This window comes from Pagrus major, chromosome 15, assembly GCF_040436345.1.
Source record: "Pagrus major chromosome 15, Pma_NU_1.0".
NCBI lineage: Eukaryota > Metazoa > Chordata > Actinopteri > Spariformes > Sparidae > Pagrus > Pagrus major.
In genome coordinates this window covers 5,644,718-5,657,444 of record NC_133229.1, presented here as the reverse complement: position 1 = coordinate 5,657,444, position 12,727 = coordinate 5,644,718, and the positions used below count along the sequence as shown (strand labels likewise).

The 12,727-nt window shown below is 40.1% G+C and overlaps 1 protein-coding gene across 6 annotated transcripts in view; it reads left to right on the top strand.

Moving 5' to 3' along the window:
• kcnma1a (potassium large conductance calcium-activated channel, subfamily M, alpha member 1a) overlaps window positions 1-12,727 on the top strand; it is a 152,703-nt gene that overhangs the window by 77,849 nt on the left and 62,127 nt on the right. For all 6 annotated transcript variants that reach the window (XM_073481734.1, XM_073481733.1, XM_073481738.1 and 3 more), the window contains exons 4-5: window positions 4,553-4,646; window positions 5,305-5,416. In XM_073481734.1, the coding sequence (XP_073337835.1) occupies window positions 4,553-4,646; window positions 5,305-5,416 (206 nt within the window). The remainder of the gene's footprint in view (window positions 1-4,552; window positions 4,647-5,304; window positions 5,417-12,727) is intronic.

Sequence of the window (12,727 nt, the reverse complement as noted above, 5' to 3'; positions counted from 1 at the left end):
AATAAATAAATACTGTTAGTACCAACAAAACAGCAGGTTGTGCATTCCGGTGACATGATGAGTGAATTCTGTGGACATATCTAGCTATAAAGCCAGGAATCTCTGTGTGTCTGTTATGCAGATATCTCAAGAACTCTTCATCTGATCTACTTCACACTTGGCAGATGTGTTGCTGAGTTTCTAAGGAAGTGCAGCGTCAAATTTGGTGCAATTTGGACATGCAACATGTATAAGTACATTTTGAATAAACACTGCTCAGTACAGCAGTGCGGGCGTGGCTTCAGTGCTCTGGCTTCATGGCTCTGCAGACTGAAACTTGGCTAGTACAAGACATCGGGTTCTGTCACACACATAAGAACTGACATCACACACTAAAGATAAGGCTATTGCATCAGAGGGAACAATGCACAGCCTCACTTTACCCCTCTGTTGTGAACTCATGGGGAAGCAGACATACACCAAATGGAGATCGTCCAGATTTTAAATATCAAACATGTTTGACATTATTGGGACGACTCTGATGACTCAGTGAGCAGTTCAATAGGCTTAAGACTGGATCTGTAAACCCCTCACATGACCAAATAATTGAACAGCATGTTTTGAACGGGCACTGCACTAGTTAAGTCAATTTAAACCTGCATTAAATGAATTGTCTGCCCATAGTGGTAGCGCATCAAGCTGTAAACACAACCTTGGCATACAGTATTATCACCTGCACACATTAAGCCGACATGGAGCAACATTAGCATTTATTTGGAGTGATGTTTCTGGCCACCTGATAAATGTAACTCCAATATTCACTCATTTTTGGTCCTGTTTTGATCTGACCAACTCCTACTCCTGCTCCATCTGTATTTAGCTGCTTAATGCTCTATTATGTTCATTATCATATTATGTTGTAGTTGACAACTTTGTCTGAGGGTGCTGGAAACCAGGTTGATGAGAGCGGTGAACAAAAACAGTCAAGTGTCAGGCTGTAAAGTCAAAACAGTGAGCTGAAAGATGTGGAAATTATTGGTAGAAGTCATTTTTTCCCCTTGTCCAATATAAAATTAGTGATTCGTGCAGCTTTAGATTACATTTCAAGAAATGCATTAATTTGAAATATTGCTTTGATGTTTGCAGAAAAAAGGATGGCTCACTGTTAAGCCGTCTGTGTATGGATGATGAGTCACAGCTCTACTCGTACAGTAGATCTAATTCCGTCTATTTGCTTTTTTTGCTCCATCTATTTGCTCTTGTGTATGCAGAGCTGTGTTTAAGAGCTATTTATCTTGACTGATGATTCAGTTAAACACTATGACTTGCCATATATACAGTAACTAATTTACTTTTCTGTCCACATTATCATTTTTATGTGGTTGGAAACACATTTATTCACTCCCAGTAATAGACTGTGTGAACCTTTCCCGCCCTGAACCGATGAACTCTTAATTTTCCTATTGTGCCTCTGAGCCTAAGAGAGAAACCACAGGTCTGTGTGATGTGTCTTCCCTCTACTTTAGTTAATGATAAGCTTTACTATCAAAGAACAATTATATAAAATGACTAAATTAAAGCTGTTATTGTGGTGTCTTATAATGCGAAATCAAGACCAATTCAATGCACCACTCAGCCCCTGCTGTGAGCCGCCATGCTCCCTCTGTGCTATTGAGAATGCTTTGGGTCATGTGACTGAGGATGAGCGGTTATTCAGAATTAGGCCAGAGATGGGCCCAAGGGGAAATCCCACAGTGACCACTCCAAATGCTGTCTTCTGTGTGCACCATCTGTGTATGTATGTCCTCATATGTGTGTTCATTCTTTTTTCACAAAGGTCTGTAAGGGTTGTGTGTTTTTTTCACAGTGAGGTCACATGAGCTCCAGTGTGTAGTGTGAATAAGGTTGAGGGCTTTCTCAATCTGGCAGACTATATATCGATAGAAAATTACATTTAATCGGCACAGGGAAATTGTTTATGTTTGGGCTGTATGTATGATTCATGACTGGTTTGTTTCAACACATTTGTTTAGTGTAACGGCCGGAGAATCACATGGAGATGCCGGTGGAGAGTAAATAATTAAGTATTTAGGCCAGATCAATGTCAAGTCCTCCGAGGGGTCAGAAAATTAACCTCTGTCAAAAGTCTGAGGGCACTGTCTGAAAAAATGCCTTTTAACCAAATAAAATCGTTCTTTTTTTAAATTGCTGCATAAATCAGACTCATTCTAATCATCTTGGACACGGGCCAGGGTTTTACATCATCTTAAAGATCACATCAGTCCTGAGGATATGCTTGAGACAAACCACACAGTCATGAATTAGAAGTTGGATCATCCTCTTGGAGCAATACATCTTCTCCGGCACGTCTGCACTCAGTCATCCATTATAATGGATCATCGTGTGATCAAATTTTTTATGTTAACTCAAAGATGATTAAGCCTCACTCCTCTCTACCTCTGGAGGTTATGTAGTTAACTCTATTCTGGATCTCACGCTGTGCCCCTATGGGCTCCATGCATACAAATGTAGAGTTAAATGTTTAATTTGAACGTATGGGACTTGTAACTATGTACTCTTGTAACAGCCTTGTGTGTGTTCCCTTGCCAATCTATACGCTCCCAGAGGTCCCCTTATAGCCAGCCACACCATAATGCATATTCATATTTTCTTCCCACAATGGGATTTCCTCATTACCTCGAGAGCAAAATGCTATAGGCCCATGACCAAGTGAAGAATGGGGTTGGCACGCTGTTTATTATTGCTTTTGTTGAGGGCACCCACTAGCTAATGGTTAATCATCACAAGGTAAACATGAAGATGGATTATATGACAGACCAGACGGCTCACGACTCATTTATCATCATCCGCCTTTTTCTTAAAGCAACACCCGCCAAGCTAAATGGCGAGAGCTCTGCAGTCTCTTTCTCCGTGTGGAGATTCTGTCATATGAGGGAAAGATCTGTTGGAATATTTTTTTTTTGTTTGACAGACGCTGAATAATTAATGCCTGCTGAATGTACTGTCACATGAAAGCAACTGCTCTTAACGACCAATTTCAGTTTATTTTCAGCTGTTTCATCTTTGTGTGGTTGACTCTACAGATAGGTCTTTTATCTCGGTCTGTGCCTGCCTTGGGCTCGGGAGGATTTGCAGGGTGTCGGTGAAACTCAGTGGCAAATTACTAAAGTCGCATCATTAATAACAATTAAGTAATGGTGTTTTTCATCCAGTGTTTTGATGAAACTATTTGACATTCACAGATAGAGGTTTTCTCAGTAACTGGAAATATTTACAGCCAGGGATGGGTCAATATTAATGAAGACTGTTGCTCAGTAGCATTTGACCTTGACAGCTACAAACTGCTTGTTGTTACCATAGAACAGTTTCTTATCAGCACTGTGAGCCCAATTGAGGAAAAAGGTTGGGTAATGAACTCGGTGCTTTTAATGGTACCGACTGAATAATGCCAGTACAAGCAATCAATCAGTGCCAACTTTCAGCACCTGCCAATGTATCCTGGAGAGAGAATAAAGAGAGAGAGCGAGACATGTGTCTGAAATTAAACCCCCCCGAACACCGAGTGCAAGGAGATTTTCCATTTGGCGAGTACATCTCATAACCCTATCCACCGTATTGGTGGGTAAATAAAATAGTCATCAAATGAAAGAAAACTATGCTGAGAGTCTCTTCTGCAGTATGATGTCATTTATGGGCACACTGCTTCTGTCCTCGCGCACACACACACACACACACACACACACACACACACACACACACACCAACAGGGACTCTATGGTGCATTCAAGTGTGCCACATAAACTCAGAAATCTATAGTCAAATGGTCACAAAGGTTGTTTGAAAAGGGAAAGTTTCTGTTTGTTTTTTTTTTCCTTTGTTGAAATACATAGGCCTTTTTTTTTTACACAGTATGTTTAATAATTAGATGCAAAAATCATAAAAATATCCTGTTCATTTCTATGCATCTATTCATATATATGCAGATTTAAAAAAAATCAAATCAAATTGTTATCTGCAAACTCAACCATATTCTTGTACCAAAGGTCCCCAAGTACCTCCGTGATCATTTTAAAGTTTCAAGAGAGTTAAGTATTACTGAAAGTAGTACCGGTATGTTTAGTACCTGCATCAGATACTGGTGCCAGTATTGGTATCCAGCCCTACTGATAAAAAGTGATCAGGATCAAGCCAAAGAAAAAGGTTACAGCCTAAATGTATGATTATCCTGGTATGTATGGGTGAGTGATAAGTCATTGTCTTTTGGTGAAATAATGTTGTGGTGATAGGATAGGTTGGGTAAATTAATAACTCTTAATAAACAGTGATTAAGTTCTGTCTGATGTAATGTATGGCAGTGGGACACAGTTCATCACATTTGGCATCAGTGTGATACATATAGTTTGCCTATATTAAGCATTTTCTGACATATTGGAAAATTAATCTTTTCAATATTGTAATAGTGATTCCACACATGTTGCCTGGTCATACTGGTTTCAAAGCTCAACAAAACAGCCTCAAACTAACCAAACCTCTCTCTCTCTTTCTTTTCCAGTCCTATAGAATCCTGCCAGAACTTCTACAAAGATTTCACGTTACAGATCGATATGGCCTTCAACGTCTTCTTCCTTCTTTACTTCGGCCTGCGGGTAGGTTGGCACTTGTGCATGCATGCTCACACATGCACGAAGCATACACTCATTCATGCATATACTGAAACACATTTACAGACATGCTGTTCAATACGCTCGCACAAACAATATGCACACAGCCATAAAGGCAGACATTGTTTTACATACATTGAAATCTTCTATAAAATCTCATCAATACACCACATTCCGGTATACTGAATGTTTATATTTTCTTTTTAAGATAAAGAATTTAAATTTTCAAGTCAGTACATTTTGATTAAAGCTGTAACATTTTTACAGGACAACCCACAACACTTACACAAAAGACACCACCTAAAGTCACCTACGATTGCTCCCACAGCATGCCTTTAGATTAAACTGACACTGTTGTAATGATGTCGCGAGCATGGCTGTCATGCCAGAGCAGCATTCCAGTGGTGCAAACGCAAGCCTCACATCCTGAATGAATGAATAAATAAAATGATAAGCTGCTTACCCCACCAACCATTCGCATGACTCAGCAAGTGGGGTGAAGCTTTTGTCATTCTATACAGTATGCCAGCAATGCCAAAGGAAGACACAGCATGCAGTTTTAAATGGTGGGCGATAGCGGGGTGGAGGTGTTTTGTAAAACATTAAAAGCCATGTTCAATGCCATCTCTATTTCTTTTGACAGTTTATAGCAGCCAATGATAAGCTGTGGTTCTGGCTGGAGGTCAACTCAGTGGTCGACTTCTTCACTGTTCCTCCCGTGTTTGTCTCAGTCTACTTAAACAGAAGCTGGCTTGGTAAGTCTGGATATCTCTTTTAGGTGTTTCTTTCAATTTCCCTTTTGCAGCTCTCCGTTTCATAAATCCATTCTCACTATACAGCCTCGCTTGCTCCCACCATTTTTCATTTTTTCTCTCAGCTCCTCTGTTGCACCACTCCCTTTTCTCTATTTCTTTTTTTTGCCCTCTATCTTCACATGTCACCCCTCCTTTTATCAGTCCCTATCTCTCCCTCTGCCTCCCGATCCCCCTTCTGTCTCCCCATTACTGGGAGTGTGTCTCTGAGGCCCTCTCGCTCTGGGCTGCAGTCAACTTTCCCTCATCATTGAAAGTGACAGGGCTGGGTTCCTCTGATGTTTCAGGGAACACAGACACAGCAGAGTGGATGGGCTAATGGGAGTGAGAGTGACTCAGAATCGGGCTGCGTGTCTGTGTGTGTGTATGTGCTTGTGCTTCAGACTCATTGGTAATTGCCCTGTCGGGATGTTGCACCTGGAATACCTCACAGCGGTCTGTAACTGCCATCTAATGGGCTCATTCCCTCTCACGCAAAAAAAGGTTCATGCAAAATCATGTGTTGTCCCAATACACGCACACAAAACACACAAATGCACACACACTCTTGCATGAGCAGACTGGAAAACACCCTAACCTGCATTATGTAACGACCTACTTTTCTCAGTGTGTTCGGAGTATTGTGTCCTAAATTACACTGCAGTAAAAAGAGTTTCTTTGTAGCGCTGCCTGTGAAGCTAAATACTCAAACTGACCTTTCCTTCAAACACGCATCTTACTTACTCAGATACATTGAAAGGAAAATCCTGTTTCAAATCCTTTTTTCCTTTCAACAATCATTCTCAATGGTTATAGGCCCTTTTCACTGAGGACAACTTGTCCACTCACAGTAGGAAAAGGACGGGTCTAAATAAGAAAATGAATGATGGCTGAATTCCATGTTATTCAGTTTCAGGGTCCGGGTAGCGCACATGCTTGTTTACTGTTGGTTTACTGGGACACCTAACCAAGAATGGAGCCATCATTAAAAGGGCTCTGTAATCCAGTTAGTTTATGTTAGCGGACTCTAATTTCTAACTAACTTTAGCTACTGTTGCTCTTACTCGGAGCAGATAGAGGCACTGAGATGAGCAGAACTCGAGAACTTGAGAACATGCATAACCTTACATCCTTTGGACTGTTGCAGAAAATCCGACCCGAATCCTTCACAAAGAAATCCACAGACCAGCAGTGTTAAACCACTTAAACATATCGTCCACAGACTTGGACACATATGGCCAAAAAAAAAGAAGTGATTAATACATGTAAAGTGTTAGAAATTGTTGCACAGAGCCCCTTTAATGTTATTAGTAACGTCTTTGCGTTTCATCCTATGACAAGTCAAAATGTATGTTGTGTGAAAACCCTTTAATGATACCTAACAATTGCTTAATTTCTGAGATTATTGTTGTCAGTAAGAGGTCTGACTGGGCATGAAACATGAGCAATAAGTTGATCATACAGGTTTTAAACAACACCCCAGGTTAACCAAACTTACTTGAAAGAGAAGGCGGACGTCTGTTTTAAACGTCCATTACTGTTTACAGACTTCCTGATTCAACTTTGACCGACCATGCTTACTGTAGTTGTACATGCACGTTTACCTGTGCAGTCAAGGATTTTTACATTTTGGCTGTGCCACTTTGATATAAAACATTGGATTATAGATCAGATATAGAAAAGAGCTGCAAAGATTTAATTAATGATTAAATAATCAAATGGCATCTTACATTTAAGGATGATAGAAAGAGATCACCTCGGTAAATTGTCATGAATATCCTTTTGACATTTCATGAACCATGAACCAAACACTAACTCGATTAATGAGGAGAATAATCAGCGGATTTTTTAAAATGAGAATAATCACTGGTTGCAGGTCTGCTAATTTATTACTAATTGTTCATTTCTGTTGGACTTGCATGTTGTTGTAGCGATGTTGCCGAGCTCCCAATCTCAGCAATTACTTTGCTAGAAACCATGACCAAAGTATTTAAAATAACACCCAAATTGTAATAAACCTTTATTTGTTACATGATATAAATCAGTCACACTCAGATTCAGGGTTGTGGAAGGGTCTGCCTTATAGCCCACAGTGTATGTTCTTACATGAACACTTGAAGCATTAAATCTGTGAAGTAATATGAAACTGTGAAAAGTCTGATCTCTGAAGTGATGAAGTTTTCTTAAGCTGTGTAATGAATTGGATACGGCCAAGTCAAGTAATCCGGTTCCTGGTATTCATGATGTAAGCTGTCCTCATCTCATCCCCAGTAAAGTGTTGGGCCTTGATGAGGATGATGAAAGACTGTGAAATGGTGGTCTGGCTGCAGCCTGACACTCTGCAGTGAATAATTACCTGTGATCATTACGTATCCTCCTAATATGCCTTTTTATATACAATACAGCTGCAGTGTGGGTTGTTGTGTATAAACAGCAGCTAAGAGTGTGAATTCATTGTTTTTGAGAGATGCCCTAGATTCCAGGGCTATTAATATGCATTTATTTATTTTATTACTATTATGTTCAAAAGGGAATAATCTTGAGGTCTATATTTGCTGCGTTGGACATATATAACCACAGCACACTATAGTAGCAGAACTCCCACTGGCTCAAGTATATATTTAGTGGTGGTGTGTGTTAAAGGCTACATAGAGTGTTGCAAAGCCTAAGTTATAAAATGAACAGTGTGTAGATCTGCAGTCGGATGTTGTGTACAGGCAGAATACTAATTGGGCGCTGAAAGTGTCTGTTAATATTCAGGCTCTGAGGAGGTAGGACAGGAATCATGATTAGCTGCTTATATCCTGTATTAATATGGAAATTACGACATACAGTAAGTGCCCTGTTGTGACAGGAAAATAAGAACAATTAATCAGTGTGAGTCTGAGAAAATGACAAGATCCAGGGCCTTTGATAGCAGCTAATAAAAAAATGAAATTGCAGCTGTCTTAAAGACGGGTGGCAAAAGTACACATATTTTTCACTCAAGTAGAAGTACAGATACAGTGTAAAAAAAGACTAGAAGTACTGATTCAACTTCTTCACTCAAGTAAAAGTAAGAAAGTGTCATGTTAAACACAAAGGGACTCAAATGTAGACAAACAGGCAGGTTGAAACAACAAAACGTGAGCTTTAATGATGTAAGCTGTAATCAAAAGTCCAAAATCCCAAAATCCTAAAAAAAAATCCAAAAAGCAAGCAACAAAACTAACAATAACAGGTGGGAGCAAATCCACAAAAGAATGAGAAATACAAAAAACAAAAGAAGAACAAACCAAAAGCTCGGGGAACACAAGCGGGAACGCCAGGAACATGGGAACACCAGGAACATGAGGAATATGAGGAACACAGGAGACACGGGACTGACACTGGGGAAACAGAACAGACAAACCAACAAAGAGTGAGGGAATAACACAGGCTTAAATACAGCCTAAAGTAAGCAGGGATGAGGTGCAGGTGGAGAGACACAGGGAACAGGGCAATGCTAAGAGGATGATGTGAGACAGGTGTGGGGCAGAAATCAGACTGAGGAGGAGCACAGGAACACAGGAGGGAAACAGAACACCGGGAACACAGATGAGCAGGAAGACACAAGAAGATATAACTACAAAATAAAACAGGAAATAACTAAACCAAAAACTCAAACCATGACAAGAAAGTACAAAAATATCCCTCTTAAGGACATTTTTACCAGCGATTTCTGTGCAAAGCTAATTACGTCATATTAATATAATTCAAAAACTTTCAATCTTAAAGATAGATAGAGTTGAGTATCATTCTCAGGACATCAAATACCAACATTTAGGGTTAGTAAGGCGTCCCGAGCACAACAAAAATTTGAGCAAATAAAAGAAAATACAGGCAGGGTCTCTGCAGATATGAGACACGAACACGACTTTTCTCCCCGTTCGAGTCTCCCTCGAGTCTGTTTCCGTCTTGCAATGTCTGAGGTGCGCCATATGCACTGATGATGGGAAGGCGCTGTGCAATGGTGCAAAATAAAAATAATCCATAATTCCCCTCAAATGCGAGCCTGTTTTGAAAATGTAAGTAGTAGAAAGTACAGATATTTATGTGAAAATGTAGGGGAGCAAAAGGAAAAAATAAATACTCAGGTAAAGTACAGATACCTGAAAAAAATCTTCTTAAGTACACTTCCAAAGTCTTTGTACTTTTTACTTCCCACCTCTGCCCAAAGACTTTTGCCCCTTATTAATGTCTTCCTCCAGAAAGCTGCAGGGCAGTACTGGTTTTCCTAATAATCAATGGACTGATCGATAATTGGTGCTACCTTCATTTAGTTAAGTGTATAGACAGTCTTTTTTAGAGGAAGCCATGGTGGTCGTTAAGAATGTGTATTGTGTTCCTTATTCCCGATAGATTAGCTCATCTTTTCTGGGGAATACGCACCACAGCCAGCATAATTCATCATAATTACACTACCACTGGTTTCACTCTTTCTGCTGTGGGCCTGCATGAGAAGACTGTTGGAGATCCAGTGGAGGTGTGCTCAGATTATAAAAAGACCACTAATAGGGGTTCTGCCCTGTGCTGTGTGGTAGCGCGCTCGCCCACTCTGCACCCGAGGAAGTATATGCTGTATGCATTTCAAGTTATGCTCTCTCTCTGCCTCTGCAAATTGGACATTGATTGAAAGGAGGGGAAACGATGTGCGGCTAATGCAAGAGGGCTTGCAGAGTTCTTCCTTGGAAAAGGGAATTAATCTCCTTTAACTACTTGAACTGAGCATTGCTCCCAAGAGAGTCCTAGCGGTGGAGGATTAGCATATGGATGGTTGAAAGTCTCAACTCAACTTCATGCTTGAATCGTTGAAAACCACAAGGGGACTGCAATGTTGGTTTGGATTATTTTTAGGACCGTGGGGCCATTCACAGGCAATTTTACAATCTAAACTGTTGTATTGGATGGATGTGTTTTGTTTTCTGATTTTATGGCAGCATCTTAAATGTTGATGTTGAGTTGGCTTTGAAAATGTACAGCAGCGTGGTAGCCTTCAGACATGGCTTTGATTCTAACCTGCTACTGCCTCCTAGTGGTGCTTTAGTATACTGTTTGTTGATCCCTTGTGTTTCCCTGCTGAAAGAGGCTTACAGTACCTGACATGGTCATGGGCATCAGTGCATCTGCCTCATATGGCCCTTCAGTAGCTGGCAGGAAGCCTCCATGTACATTCAGGGGCGGGGAAACAAATTTGTGGGAAGTTTAAGCCTCTTTGCTGAAGCTGAGCTTCTCATGTGTATCACATGTTTGCAGTAAGTTGAGTTATAGTTACAGCAAAAATGAATTGTTGTCAAATGTATGTATGTACTGCAAGTGCTGTCTAACCAGTATGAATGTCCAGTAAGGTCCAGTGCTCCAGTGTATGTGTGTTTTAATGCTGCATGGCATCGTATAATCTAATCCTGGCTGGCTTGACTGACAGTATTATCCCAGATGAAGCATCCCAGACTGCTGATTGATAAAAGGTCCCAGTAGGCTTCTCTGCCAGGACATGTGACAGAGAGGCCGTGCTCTGGCTCGCAAATCCTCAATGAAGTAAGAGTGGGCATGGAGCAGAAAAACCCCTTTGAATGAGCATCTGGCCAGCTGACACTTGTGTGTGCAAGAGGCTTTGGCATGTGTGGGGAAGAGATTTTCTCATACGTGAACACGTGATTGAAGGGAGCAGAATTTCATTGAGAGTTTTTCAACACATGCACTCGCAAACACAAGTGTGAGCACATTGTATTGACGTACAGTACATTTATTCTGTTTTGACAATGATTTTTGTCCCCAGTTGGGAAATGAGTCCTAAAATGTGATGATGAAAACAGATATTTGTCCCACAAAGTGTTGAACACATGGCACACACATACACAGATGTACAGTATAACACAAACACAGATGCTTCACACTAATTGAGAGACTGCTGTCCCCAGAAGCCTCCATCACGGCATCACTCAGTCTTTAAAGTGTGGTAAAATGTCTAATATTTGTAGTCTGAGTGCCAAATTTTCAAAGCAGTTGTTGATTATACTTTTCAATTTGTACTCATTTCTGTTTATACCTCCAACACAAAAATTCACAAAGAATATCCATTCTATTTTACCATTTAGCAACCATTTAACACAAATACATATTCCATGTCTGAAAAGGACGAAGGAGAAGAAAACTCTTACTGCAGCCGACATCACCTGCCAAACTACATAGACAGATGGTGTCGTGGCAACTTGTATTAAACCTACTTATTGCAATGATGCAAAGGGTTCTGACGTGTGTAGTCTACCATGTCCACTTTCTTTTTGCACTTCTGGAGGCTAATAACTCCCCTTGATTAAATATTTTAAATGGCATCAAAAAAATTGACTTACAAAGAGAGTAAAAAACAAAAGCTGTTAATGCAACATGGCTCCTCCAGCTGGTTTCCCTTTACTTTAATTGAATAATACCTGATGGACATTTCTCAGGTTATTCACCAGAACATCCCACATTCCACAGAAAGAACAGCTTGGATCTCTCACTTAGGTAAAAACAAACATATCGCATTGCAAAAATATTTCCTTGTGAGTATATACAACCCAACAGACTTACACTACATGTGGTAGTGGAGTCGTTTCAGCCCAGTTGCCAGGATAAAATGTTGGCAAACCACTGATACATTCACATTTGTTAATTTCACAGGCAACATACCATGTTGACACTTATACAAAAAGTGTTATATAACGTTCACATCACAAGTTTATGGCCTGACTTTCACATAAGGAGTGAGGAGATGGTGGTGGAGTTATAGATTAGAGGGCTGACAAGCCAGTGACTGCTTTTTGAGACTATGTTTCAACATTTGTAAGTGAGAAACCACTGGATATTTTTAAGGAGACCTCAGGGCAGTTTTCCAGCTGTGTTTGTGGCGACCAAAACAGGTATTTTAAGCCAAAACATGATCTTTTCCTAACCCTAACCAAGTGATTTTTGTACTTCAATCTAACCAGATTTTAAGCACAGCCTCGTCACAAGGTAAAACTGAAAATTGAACATAAAGAAACATAAAGTTGCATCATTAATGTAAAGGTTCCACATATCTGTGGTTTGCAGAAACTTACATTACATTTATTCTGGCGATTGGGTTGCTTCGGTAATTATACTGACAGTGTATGGGCAAACAGGTATTACCTTAAAGATGTGAGATTGATTTAAATATACTAGTTTGTATGATATGTTGTCCAAACATGTCTAAAGACAAAAGTGTTCATACTTGTTGCAAATGGCCACCCTTGA